This window comes from Seriola aureovittata, chromosome 23, assembly GCF_021018895.1.
Source record: "Seriola aureovittata isolate HTS-2021-v1 ecotype China chromosome 23, ASM2101889v1, whole genome shotgun sequence".
Classification (NCBI taxonomy): Eukaryota; Metazoa; Chordata; class Actinopteri; order Carangiformes; family Carangidae; genus Seriola; species Seriola aureovittata.
The window spans coordinates 11,405,743-11,419,966 of NC_079386.1; the positions used below are offsets into that span (position 1 = coordinate 11,405,743).

A 14,224-nucleotide genomic window follows, 5' to 3' on the forward strand; every position below is an offset into this window, starting at 1 on the left:
TCTGGCCACTTAAAGGGACAGGGACCTCTGCATATGGCTCTGGGGACTTCTCCAGGCAATGGAGCCATGTGTGAGCCACGACGTAGGTTTGGAGACACTTAACAGTCAGTTCTGGCAAACTACAGCTCTGGAAGTCACAGGTCTCTGGAGCTATAGGTAAGTTCAGATGAAAGAAGTAAAAAGGCAAGGGAGCAAGTTACCTGGAATTCGATCCCATAGTTCTCCCTGCAGAAGTCTCGTAGTTTGGGGTAGACGTGCTCTTTCAGTGCGTTCCTCTCTGCTTCTGTGTCTGGAAACAAAAGAGAAAGGCAATGTGATTCTAGTTCTCTGCTAGCATGTACAAAAACACAGACTTTGAGCACTTGTGTATATAAGCAGAAACAATGTGTAAATTATTTCAAAAGCTCTAATTAGTTGCTTGGCTTGTTCAATTAAAGAAGATTAAACAAATAGTTTAACATTTTGGGAAATACACATTACACACACACATTTTCATTACCTATTAATTTGCTGATTAATTTCTTAATTGATTAGTAGTTTTGTGTGTAAAAACATCAGTTTAGTATCGTTAAATCTGCTCATATCCATTTCTCAGAGCCAAAGGTGACATCCTCAAATTGCTTGTTTTGTTTGACCAACAGTTCAAATGCATTCAGTTTACTGATGTGTGACAAATCCTTATATATGAGCAAATGGAGCGAGCACATGTTTGTCAGTTTTGCTTAAAAACTAGAATTAATTGATAATAAAAATAGTTGATCAATTGTCCGTTGACTGGCAAATCAAGTAACTGACTAATCGTTTAACCTGTAATATCACTCATGGAGGTATTAAAGGTAGCACCACCCACTCTTCACACCCATGAAAACATGATTCCCTAGAAGAGCCAGCGCTGACACACTCTGTTGAAGAATGTGGGATTATGCAGCATTACAAAGGCAGTGATCATATTGGACAGTCGGAGTGTCACAGAGTGAGTGCCCACGGCATCTATGTTGTGTCCCACTTTCTTTCCTCCTCACCTCTCTCTTTCACTGTCTTCCAAATGGTTACTGTAATTTATTTGGACAGGCCCAGTCTCTTTCTCCCTCTCTTTTTCTGAAGGGTGTGGATGGATAGTTAAAAACAGAACATGCCCAACAGAGAGCCCCTGTGTGACCAAGTAGCCGACTTGCATGCGCGTGCGCAAAGAACACACGTGGTGGACGCCGCACAAACCGCCCCTCAGCTGCAAAATCGTGTCATACGCAGCGTGAGTAGAAGAGCCCACAGATTTGGTCTGACGTATCTTTCTCTCATCTATCTTTAGTAAGGCTTTGGGCCGTGACCGTACATGTATCCGCCCACAGCTACCCGAGCAAAATGTCAAATCAAAGCCGAACGGCTGTAATAGTATGCAAATGAAATAAATGGCAGTTGCTGCATCAGTGGAGCTCTCATCTCACTCCATCGGAGACACATTACTCTAGGATAAATGTAAAATATCTTATGGTGACACAGCTGACATCATAAGTTCAAAAATAGCAGAGAGAATTTAGGTTGAACGTTGTTTCTCTGTTTGGGAAGTGTTAAATGGTAGAAAACAAGTGCAATTCAAATCCGTATCTCGCTGAACTGTGTCTCGATGTGACCTGACAGACTAAACTGTGTTGTTGTTTGTATTGTGCTGATAACGGCAAGACGCTTCTTCCTCTCTCGCTCTCTTTCTCTCTCTTTTTTTTTTTTTGTGGGATGATGATGAGTTGTGGCAGCCTGACGTATGTGTGTGTCCGTTGTGTGCACACCCACACACAACGGAACAAAGACTAGATGCTACATTCACCCTCCTTCCTCGCTGTGTGTCCCTTCCTCTAATTTTCCAATCTGTTTATTTCAATAGTGCCGACCAATCTATCTTTTCTTTTAGATATGTCCCGTCAGCTCTCTCTCTTTTTTTCTTTCTCACTTAATTTTCTTTTCTCTCTTCCTCCGTTGCCCTTTCGGGAACTCATTGGCGGCGAGTTGAAAAGAGACATACAGCCAAATGTTCCTGGTTCTTTCCCTTCTTATCTGCCAGTCTTTCATGCTTCGTGCTTGGGCTGCAAGTAGTGATTCTTCACATTTTCAATTAGTTTTTTTGTCTATAGAATTTAAAAATACTTTTAAAATGCCCATCAGGAGTTTCCTGGGTCTAAGAGGGCATCTTCAAATTGCTTGTTTTGTGCGAACAATAGGCCAAAGCTCAAAGATATTCAATTTACGCTTATATAAAACAAAGGGAAGCTGGAAAACCCCACATTTGAGAAGCTGCAACCAGTGAATGTTTGTCTTTTTTGCTTGATAAATCCATTTCAGCTCTACTCAGCATCAATAATGTCCATGGTTCCACAACTAAAACAAGGCAGAAAGCTAAACCAACAGCATTACAACACTATAAAGTTAGTTATACTGACATTTCCTCAGCTGGTTCTTCATTCCTCCACACAGCGGTCACTCTACAGCTGCACTCTCCGAGTCTCATCAACAAGGCTCTGACAAAGCAATCACTCTGCTCTCATCAAGCTACACCAACTGACACTCCAGAGGAATTTGGTATGCACAACTGCTTAGAGACCTCTGATTAAAAGAGAGAGAGAGAGCGAATTCCACAAGACAAGTGTCTTAGCAAATAGAACAATGCTGTGGCACAGTGGTCATCCACACTGACAAAGATGCAACAGAGTGTGTGTGTGTGTGTGTGTGTGTGTGTGTGTGTGTGTGTGTGTGTGTGTCTGTGTGTATCTGAGCTTAAAGGGTTGGTTCAACAGGTTTTGCGATATCCACCTTGAAGATTTCAGCCTCCATCCCAGTACGGATGGAAGCTGAAATGGAGGTGAAAGTAATTGAATTCATGGTGCACACAACAGTGACAAAATTTTTAAGAATTCAGCAACATGTCTTTCAAGAAAGTGTCTCTGTTATTCAGGATAATCAGTGCTTCAGTGCTTCCACTCACCTCCATTGTAATGGAGTGGAGCGGATCTGCATGGCTGAATAGCACCAGAGAAGTGGTCTCAAGCTCAAATTACCTGGAGGCCACTGGCCACAGGGCTGCTTGAACACAGACTAAAACTCCAGTGTTTTTCCAACAATAAATTTCAACTACACGCATTCAGAGGCAGAGCAGCTTGTGTCTTCCTCTCCTCTCCCTCATACCGAGCAGAGAGTTCTGGATGTTTGTGCTACTGGACAACAGGAGCTTTCTGCTTGCAGATGAGACAGGAAGCAGCTGGGTTGAACACAAGAGTCATGATTTATCCAGCATTCTTGAAACTGTCTGTCCTGATTTGAAAACAGATGTTTTCTTGGTCAGGTGTGTAGTGAATTGTTGGTCACAGCTAGTATTTCACGCAAGAGTTAGAGTTACAGCAAGTTGTACAGTTAGGTGCAGCTTGCTAAATGTTAAAATGTGTTGTGAACTGACCCTTTAAACAAGAGATTTGCATCATGTGGAGACCAAGGCTCTTGTCATTTTCAGTCTAACAGATATAAAAGAATATTGTGTATGACTGAGACATTGGCTAAAATATATAGAGATGCTCATTTTGGTGGTTGGTCTAGAGCAGATTTGTCCGGAGACTGCAACCAGATAAATCTGAGTGATGATTTTGCTTAACAATTTAATATTTTTTGGAGGAGAAAATCTGAGAAATTGTTGTTGTTGTGGAAACCACTGGTCGAGCATGTTTTAATAAGTCAGGGATGTTGTTGGTGTCAGTGGCCATAAACTTAAATTAACAAGTTTAATAATTGTTTCGTCATTTTGGTCATTTATCAAGCAAAAAACACTTTCTAGTCCTAGTGTTCTGTTGTTTTTCTTTGTTTTATATCACCGTAAATTAGAAATCTTTGGGTTTTGGTCAGATAAAAATATATGTATAGACATCACCTTGGACTTTGGGAAACTATATTTTCTGGCATTTTATAGGTGCAAATTCAGCTCAAACCCCACAGCAGGTTACGTACTCTTACACTTGTCTTGGTATCTCATCAATCATCACATTTCACAATAAAGCATAAATGTCTTAAAGTTGACAATACAGCAGAATGGACATCAAAAGACCAAAAATGGAAGCCAAACATGTTCTCTTTCTTTCTCGGTGTACAAAGGGGTATGCCAAACTCTCTAATGTGCAGATCTGAACCTGCACCGCAATGATGCAAACACACAGTCAGTGAGCAAATCGATACCGAATGACCTGGAAGATGCTGAAGGCTAATTGTGGCTGTGTAAATCAGCCATCCATAAAGGCCAGATGTGCATTTCATGAGCACAGGGAGACCCTACAGGTTATCTGAATACCACTGAATCAGGATAAAGGAAATCCACTGGAGGTTATTGTGCCACCACCCAAGCTTGATGTTAAGCCTTAACAACGTACAGTAAAAAAAGGAAGTGGATGTAGCAGTGATAGCAGAACTTCCCCGCCTCTCTGCCACTAAAATAATGTGTTTGATTAAATAACCATCACAGTGGCTGCACGTGGAACCAGCATTAATCTACCCAACATAAAAATGTACTATAACCAGTTCACTGGGTAACATCTGTGCTAACAGCTGTTACCTTCAAAACCACTAGTGGGGCTTTTAGGGTCTGACATGTTCACATTTACGCCAGGAACACAGTAGACATTTTAACGCCCAATAATAAGCCATGATGACCAATTTTGAAGATCACAGAGATTCTGCTCTGTGGAGAGACAGCAGGTAACCATGGACACACAGTGCATGTTATCTTGTGGTTTTCAGGGGTTTAATATTAACAATTTCCCATCGAATGTGATTCGGTAATTTGAGCTGGACAATTTCAGAAGGATTAACTCATATTGTTTGAAGGTGTGATGTAATTCTTTAGTAGGTGGTGAGTTTCTGAGTGTGTTTGCTTATTTTATAACATAAGTTATGCAGATTTGGAGGATGGTCAGTTTGTGTAGAAAGATTTATTCTATCAATTTTATTTATTTTACATCTATTTTATACTTCCTCACTATAAATTGAAATTGTATTTTATATTGCTAAATATTACCTATTAATCTTGGATGGTAAATTTTGCATGCAATATTTTATTTCTGTCTGTTTTTGGTAAGATCTAGAGAAAGGAAGAGAACATGCATCATATTCCAAGGACAATTTAAGTATGTGAGATGTGTTGAATATTTATGTTATTTTTGAAGTGAAGTAGCTACTCCTCATCTTTGGAAAGTTAATCAATACATCTTTTTTTTTTTTTTTCTTCTTCTTACAATTAAATGTGTTCTGAAAATAGAATCTCAAAATTATAGTTGGGAAAGATTTCTCCCCCAAAGTAGTCCATAAATTCTGTAAACATGTATAATAGGAAGCTAAAGAAGGTAAGTATAGTATATAATACCTGTGATGTAACAAAACTAAATAATACAGTGTTCGGCGAGGGTTAAATCCTTATCACATTACAATAAGATGACATTAAATGTAACCATTAATAGTGAGAGGTTTGTAAAATTACAATATCTTTCAAAAAGACATTGAATAAAACATTCATTGAAAGTTACTGGTAAGATTTTGTTCATTTTCAGTCTCAATTATCAGTATTAGGCCCCCAAACCCTCCAACAGCACAGCTCTCAATGTGCACATAAAATAAAATTCCCATTAGTTATAAACTGCTTTCAGGCCACACTAGTTTTCTCGAGGTTAATCATGTTGGTTACGAGTGAATAATCGCTATGTAATTTTACTCAGGTGTATCTAGCGGGCTGCTTGCTATCATCGCCATCATTCCCTGATGAAATATTTTTACAGAGTGTTCCTTGAAAGGAATTAGACAAGCGTGCGAGGGCAACTGCTGAATTTGTCAGAGAGACGTCCTGGAGGTGTAGGATTGCTCCTCACCGCTCTGGAAAATTCAGAGAGGTCACTAAAAGCTGCTGCCAGACTTTTCAGAGTGAGCTTACTCTCTCCCTTCAGAACAACAGCGGAGGCACGGAGGAAGACACAAGAGGAGGGTGGGGTGGGGTGGATGAGCTCGCTTCATAAACTCCACATGCCGCAGAACGGGGCCAGGCTCGTCCAAAAATCCGGCACTCACCGGCCCCTATTAAACAAAAGACACCCTTGACACACAGTCTTCCCACCTGTCATCTCTCCCTGTGTCCTCTTTGCCATCCCTCCCACTCTGTCCTTTGTTCTCATTCACCAGACACAATTCAAAACGGTGGATAATTAGGGAGAGGCTGAAAGAGATATTATAAAGGAAAAGCAGCCACTATATCATGAAAATCTGAGCTAAAAACCTCCAACACAAACAGAAAAAGATAAATAGAGTAAATACAAACATTGGGAATAATTGTGGGGTAAATTGTAAGGTAATTAGTGGTCTCTGTGATGACATACCATAGCCTTGCTGATGGTGCATTGAAGGGTTAGACAATTTTATTCATCACATCCCTGAGGCCTCCTGCTTTTATCAACTTTAAACAGCTTAAGTGATTGCTTGCATACAAATAGCTGCCTATAGCACACAACCGATGATGCCGGGGCCCCTGAGGTGACTACAGCAAGGTAATGGAGTTGTCTCTTGATATGCTTATATGGATCTCCATGAACATACACATACATTGAGAGCTGAGACAGTCTGCTCACAAACACCAAAAATAAATCCTGTTAGGCTTTTCTCTGGTATGGTTGCTGGAGTCTAGTTACTGGCAAGAATTGATAGCAGAGTTTTTAATTGATCGGCTGTGGCCACTCGCGTGCGCGCGCGCACACACACACACACACACACACACACACACACACACACACACACACACACACACACACACACACACACACACACACACACACACACATCCACCTGAGCTAAAAACTTGCGTGATTCATTAACATCATGGAGGGAGGATGTAAATCCACTCAAATTAGTAGTTTAGCTTACATTGTGGCAAACACTTTGGAATACCTTTATGCTATAGACTCTATATCACTACATTGTGGAGTTAACTTTCTACTGTAGCATCTGCATGCTGTGCTGACGTCCAAAACTACTCTCCCCTACCAAATTCTTCCGAGGAAGACAATGTACTTTTTCCCAATGAAAACTGAGTGTCATGATCTTTAATGGATGACACAAACAAACACAGCAGAGGTCTATGCAGCCGACTACAGCGGTGGGAGTGCGTCACAGTTGTCTCTGGCTTTGGATTAAGGGCATTAGGGTCAGTATATTCAGCAGACCAACATTATAACCAAGGAGCACATAAAACTCTCAGTGCTGTAGATCAAAGTAGAGAGGTCCCCCAGTCACACAGACACAATAAAAAGTGCTGTTATTCAGTTATGATGGCCTGATTATCACAGGAGATTATATTTTTCACCCGAATAGTGTCTGGTATTACAAATAGTGAATTTACGCTGTTAAGTGCAACATACATTTTATTACCTGTTATCAAGGTTTGTCAAAGCAAGAATGATCCTGCTTGGCCTTCATCGACTCTTTCACGGTGATGCTGCTACGCTCATTGCTTACACATTTATATTTTGGGAGGAATGGAAGGATGAATTCCCTGCTGTGTCTCCTCAGCATGTTGCGGAAGGGTTAGAGAGTTACTACTTCAATTTCAAGGCCACAGCTTTCCAGTCACGAGCCCAAACAGACTACCTCCACTACTTCACTATATGTAGTGTATGATTCCAATGAAAGGATTTGCTTTAAAATGTTGGAGGGAAATGCCAAAAGGGTGACGCTGAAGCAAGATGAAGTCTCTTATTGTGACTGGGTACCGTCAAAATGTGGATTTCATTCATTTGTGTCATGTTATTAATTTCCCGTCTAATTTGACCACATTATGCTGTACATGTACAGTTAAATAAGTGCATGGATAGCCCCCTCTAGTGAACATGGAGAAACAGGCTCTGCAGCAGGACTGAGGGCAGACCTGGGTCACAGTTATGAATAACTGTTTTGTTATACTTGCATGTGGTACCGGCAGTTTGAGTTTGCCACACAGGAAAGAAAGTTTGTAAGCATAGGAAAAGTATCTGCGATTAGTATGAATCTGTTCTGTTACTGACAATGTAGCTGTGACTGGAATACTGTAATGGAGCGAACTCTTCCAGATCTAAACAAATGCAAAGAATTCCTAGTTGCAATTTAATCTAGGTGTACTTCAGCAGCGTTTCTGTGCTACTGTCTGAAGTAAGACAGAGTGTACCTCTACGGCTTCATTACTAGGATATCGGCACCTCGCTTCACTGGAAGCAGCAGTTCATAATTAGCTCTCTTCACAGCTCAGGATGAAATGTGTGCGTTTCCACTTGCGCAGATGGAGTGAAAAGAACTACTTGGAATAGCCCCCCTCATGGTTTTTCCATCCACGTGTGTACATCGGGGGTTAAATTCGCGCTGTGTCGGGATGGTATGAATGAGTCAGCTACAGGTGGCTAGACAATGCCAGGCTTTTCACCGTCTACTGCGGGCTATAACAGTGCAATAATCTGAGGTCAATTCATTCATTTTTTGGGTCCATAGCAATTTGCTCAGTGAGGGCAAGGAAATGACAGTGATGTATCGACAAAAGCAACCTTCCTTTTTAATCCTGGCATGCCCTCCTTCTCTCTATCTCTCTCTCATAGCCTACTCTACTTCACTTGCCTTGTTTACTCCAGTTTTACTGAGCCTATTTTTACCCCCTTGCCCAGAGGGCATATTCAAATACTGAGCTGCAACTGGGTGTCTCCCTCACGACCTAACTGTCTTGCACTCTACTCACACCGTGCACTCTGTGCTTAAGGCAATCTGTTATTTCATTGTGTTACTGGAATAAATCATGCACCAATTTGTTTTTTGTCAAGTTGTCATATGGCCTAATGTAACCTAATTTAAGTTATTTTCCAGTAGTTGCATTAGGTTAAGTGGGTCTTTAAATGTCACAGCTCAGTGCGGGGTGAATAGACTACACCTTACTTTGATAGTCTTGACTTTTCTTTCAAAGTAAAAGATCACAAGCCTGGGCAGTGGCTTTACTTAGATTCCAATTGCATTAACCTTGTACTGTACTCCAAATGCTTGTGCCAAATAATTTGACTGCACTTGTTGCAAATTTTCATTGTGATTGCTTCTCAAGAATTGTCCACAGGAGCTAGAGCTTATGAACCATGCTACATCAATTTCTACTGCAGATAAATTATATCAGGAGTTTAAGAAGTCTGAAATATTTGTAAAATGAGTCAAAACAATAAGCCTGTGTCTTGTGTCATTATGAGGGACCTCAGGCTTCAGAAGAGTGTGTAGGATGGGGAGAAGGAGAGACGGGGCTGTCACGCTGCTGACTCTTACCGTCGGGGTTGGCACAGATGAAGACCCGGACGCTACGGCCGGTGGGGACGTGGTGCGGTGGCAGGGCGTTGATGTTGCCGCTGATGGCCGCTCTGCGCAGCGCCGACTCCCGCGGGCAGGGCTGCCTGCTCCCCACTCCCGACGGCCACATGGGGGGCGACTTCCAGCGTGGCTGTTAGACACGCACGCACGCACGCGCGCACACACACACACACACACACACACACACACGCATACGCACACAGCACACAGAAGGGGCATGTTAGTGCAGCCAGGGGCGCACACTCAGACACATGGACAGACGTGCATGTTTGCGCGCAGATTCCCCTAATCCATCCACACACACATGGGGCGTTAATCATGGCAAAGGCATGGAGCTGCATCTAATAGGTTTTTAATTTGCTATTAACTTTGGGCACATTTAAAGGCGCTGACTGGGAGACGCAACGGTGCTGAGGACTTGCAGGACACATTTCAATACTTGATCCAAAATGCTCCACCAGTCATTTTATAATATTGAGATGTCTGTTTTATCATTTCTCATATGTAATGCTACGGAATACATAAGATATAAAATTGCATATTTACTCCAGGATTTAAGTATTACAATAGGCTACCTTGCCATAGTCAGAACGCCCATGCTACACACACATACACACACTGGTCAAGTTAGGATGGATCTGCCAAATCTTCTCCAAACACAGGAATGAGATTGAATGTGTTTGTTATTACTTTCATGTGGTAAGAGATATAATAATAGGATATTACGCACAGCCTACTGCCGTCATGGTGCATGCGTAATTTGTATACATGTCCTTGGACGCATTCATGAATTTTCATGCCACTGTGGGACAAACAGACAAACAGAACGAGACGATACAAAACTCGAATAGACGAGCAAAGCAAGCATCAGTCGTATTCCCACCCCAGAGACGATGCTTGTAAGGCGAATAACCGCTAAGAATGGTTATTCCGCCAGGAGCAGATGTCAGGTCGCTGGTTTTCCGGAGTTGGTCTATCCTGAAATCTTTGTTTCAAAGACGGAAAACCTCGAAAAAGACAACAAAGAGCGGGTAAAAGTTGGGTAGTCCACTACTGAACACTACATAAAATCCTTGAACGCACACAACTAAAATCACTGAGGCACAGCATCCACAGAGAGGACTTGACTAATAGTGATGCTGGAGACAGGCACAACAACAGGACACTTCTTGTTGCTCACATTCATTCGCTTCATTTCGTGGCTTCCGAAAATATCCAAGCGTCGAGGACGGTAAAAGGAAGATAAAAACGCCCATCAGAGTTGCTATGGCCGAGAGGCGACACCGGGAGACGGTAAAACGGACGCCGTGTGTCGGAGTGCTCCCCTAGGCATCCTGCTGTCTCTACGAGCCGACCGAGCTCTGAGAGCTGGAGAGTGTGAAGCCACACAAAATAAAAGCGCGACTACCGGTTGACATTTTCAAAATAAAACATCAATTTACCAATATAGGTTGCCACACACTTACTTGTGCCTACAAAATGGCTGGAAGAAAAAAAAACAATAATTATTCTTAAAACATCTCTTTTTAACGACGTACACCGACGCAACTATTAGCTGCGCACTCACCTGATTATCCTACGTACTCAGGAGTTAGGCTTTTACGTTTAAGTGAAGTATGTAATTCCGGTCGGGCTCTAGCTTTTCATGTCAGACTTGACGGAGGTGACGGAGGAGCTCTCGGGATGCTCTCTCTGTGGTTCTTCTTTCTCCCCGTCTCTCTCCCCTCCGGAGGACACACCGGTGCTCACCCGGTGTCTATTAAAAATTGCAATGGAGCGCGAAGTCAGCAGTGTGGTGTCGTAAATGACGTTACTACTTTTACCGGTCACGACCGAAGTAAAAGTGGGGGCACCGTTACAAATACGTCGATAACGGGCTGCAAACGTCGAATAAAGTTTACTTATCCACATTAAAGTTAATATATCTGAAACGCTTTTACTTTCCAGGGTTTGTCCTCAACGATATTTACAGTAAGGGTTGTGCGAGCTACCTAAAATAATAGCAGAACGGGAACTTTGAGTTAGCTGTGCATTTTACATTTGCCAACATTGCCCCCCCAGTTTTTATTCAAAGTGTTAATTTCTGATATATTGTTGCAGCACAAAGGTCCCAAAACTGTTTTTAAACGAGTAACGTTAATTTTTTGGGTAACGTTACCTGACTGTCCTTTGCCGCGGATGGGGGAGCAGCAGCAGTAGCGGCAGTAGTCAGGAGGAGGAGGAGGGGTTTGAATTAATTGCTTTATCGATAAATGTACCTCTGCGCTGCAGCCTGTGGTTATTCGCGCTGGAAGTTTAAGTGCATTGGATTTGTACTAAACGGAATTGATTACTGTGCTGTTCTTGTGAAGGGGAAACGCTGAACCACATATTCAGCCCCCCCTCTCGGTGTCAGTGTTTAGTGAGCACCAACAAGCATTTCTCCCAATCTGATGAAGAAGAATCAGGCCTATAGATGCATAAGGTGGTAGTATTTCATATCAAGTTTTTAGCATCTAACTAATAGAAAAAGCTTTTTACACCACTCACAGGGATGCTTACATTAATTTTTTTTTTTTTTTTTTTACATCATCATCTCTCATCTTTTCTCATATCCAGCTGAAACAATTAATATAAACATTTTAACCCAAATAAATAATGGAATATAGTGTAATTGAAGATAGTAGACAGACATTTGCGCTGTTTGCAAGTAGATGGAGACAGTTAATGTTATCCCAAATCAATAAACGTCATCAAAAATGACTATTGCAAGAAGCTACAAATTTAGCTGCTATTTCACAATTCATAAATAACAACTAAGCAACCGACTACATCGAAAAGCACAATAATATTCAAATCTAAGTTGTTTAACTTATTCCTGGCACACTCTGAAGTCTAGAGGACACATTACCATGACTATAAATACCACATTTAACACATTATTTATATAAGATAAAATAATCAGGCACTAGATGACTTACTGTTCTCCTGCAGTTCTTGAGGATGATTCTAGGACTCTGCACTCTCACACCGACCCATTTAAGACAAGCCTGCAGGGCCACCGGCTCACACCAGAACAAAATTCAGAGTCCGGAAAAGCTCAAGTAGAGCACCAGGGACTGGAGTCTTGTTCCCAACAGTGTTATGACCTTTCTTTACTTGATTGTTCCGCTCTCCTCTCATAATCCCCAGTCAGTTAATCATGAGTGCACCTGCACTGGATTAATGCGCCGCAGTCTTATGAAAGGATGCACTTTACACAGCTTGTTGGCATGATGTGATTTGGCAGGCGAAAAGTGGGTTTTTGTATGTGTGTGAGCAGGGGTGCTGCTAGAAATTCAGGGCCCCGTGTGAAAATATCTCATGGTGCCTTAAAACAGTAAAAATGTCATCTATGGCATGTCCAGCTCTGCCCCTCTTAAATAATTTAGCATCTCCACCCAGTTTGGTGCCCTAAAGTGTCAGTATGTGACCGTGTGTGCATTCAAGCATTTACAGTAATTGCAAGTTGGTGACTTTATTGGCATGCATGCATGTGTATGTGTTTGTGTTCCTGTCCCCCAAACCTTGGACCACTCTTAAGGGAATGTGAGTCACCGTTGTGACAAGATGTGATGTGTCACCTGGGAGACACACAGACACAAAGGACAGACTATAGCTGTTCACTTGGCAAATGTCCACACACAAACACACACACACACACACACACACACACACACACACACCAACTTCACAAACGGCTAGTGATGGATGGTTGTTTCTTCAAAACAGCTGGAAAGAAACAGGGAGTGGGAGTCAGAGAAGACATTTGGGATTGTCTATTTCTGTGTGCTACCCACTGGCACCACTATATTCACTCCTTAATTGAAATGCCCACTCTGAACTGGGTTTTTCTTGTTAGCTGACTCAGAGATCAAGGGCATTCAACTACCAATGGCCTCTTTTGGGATTTAAGTCATTGATGGGAAATCCTATTTTGGACAAAGTCCCAGTAATGTGATTCATGGTTTTGTTTAGTGCATCTTGGTGGATTGGTTAAATGTGTGCCTCCCCTTGTTTCCTCAAAACTACATAAATGGAGGGCACAATCAAATCTTATGAAAGGGAACATAAAATAGAAATAACACAAACAGTGGTTAAAACACCTGCTGTCTTTGTTTTTATATAATTTTACAGAGTTCATCAAATATCGAAGAAAAAAAGAAAAAGAAGTGGAAAAATCCATTAAAATCCCAACAAATTTAGTGTAATTAATTTGGGGAGCCTCGATATATTTAAAATAAACAGCCAGGTAACAGCTAATGCTAGCAGGTGCATTGTTTTACCATGTTCACCATCCTAGTTTAGTGTGTTAGCATGCTAATATTGGCTAATTAGCACTTAACATAAAGTGATGTGGATGAGAAAATGGAAGTGAAAACCTTGACCTGCTAGTGGTGGTAGAGAAAAAATGAATGAATGAATATCTGTACAAAGTTTCATGGCAATCCATCCACTATTTGTTCAGATTTCACAGTTTAATCCAAAGTGGCAGACTGACCAGCACCCAGCAGACAGCCAACAGACAGCATGGCAACAAACATAAGTGAGGTAAATGTAATTGGGCGTTGAGAATTTATATAGTAATGACCAAGTTGGATTCCAATTAAAATCTTTAATTAACCGATTGCAAAAGATTTTTCCTCTTGGAATGATCTTTTTTTTGTGCAATCCATTCCCATTATGCTTATTATTGCATGTGTGTATTCCCCTCAGGTAGACTGAAGTTCCGTTACATAATCAAGAAGAAAGGAGAATAAATTAAATCTGGTATATCAAGAGATTTTAATTTGCACTGGAGATTAGAGATCATTTAAATTTAATTCATTTACAG

The 14,224-nt window shown here is 41.5% G+C and overlaps 1 protein-coding gene across 5 annotated transcripts in view; it reads right to left on the reverse strand.

Moving 5' to 3' along the window:
* LOC130164763 (NACHT and WD repeat domain-containing protein 2) overlaps window positions 1-12,425 on the reverse strand; it is a 47,769-nt gene extending 35,344 nt beyond the window's left edge. Inside the window, exons 1-4 of one of the 5 annotated variants that reach the window (XM_056369707.1) lie at window positions 10,553-10,721; window positions 10,256-10,379; window positions 9,331-9,502; window positions 201-289 (exon numbers count right to left, since the gene is read on the reverse strand). In XM_056369707.1, coding sequence (XP_056225682.1) covers window positions 201-289; window positions 9,331-9,481 — 240 coding nt within the window. In that variant the 5' untranslated portion in view covers window positions 9,482-9,502; window positions 10,256-10,379; window positions 10,553-10,721. The other 4 variants (XM_056369709.1, XM_056369710.1, XM_056369706.1 and 1 more) reach the window with 4 other exon arrangements.
* Window positions 12,426-14,224: the final 1,799 nt, after the last annotated feature.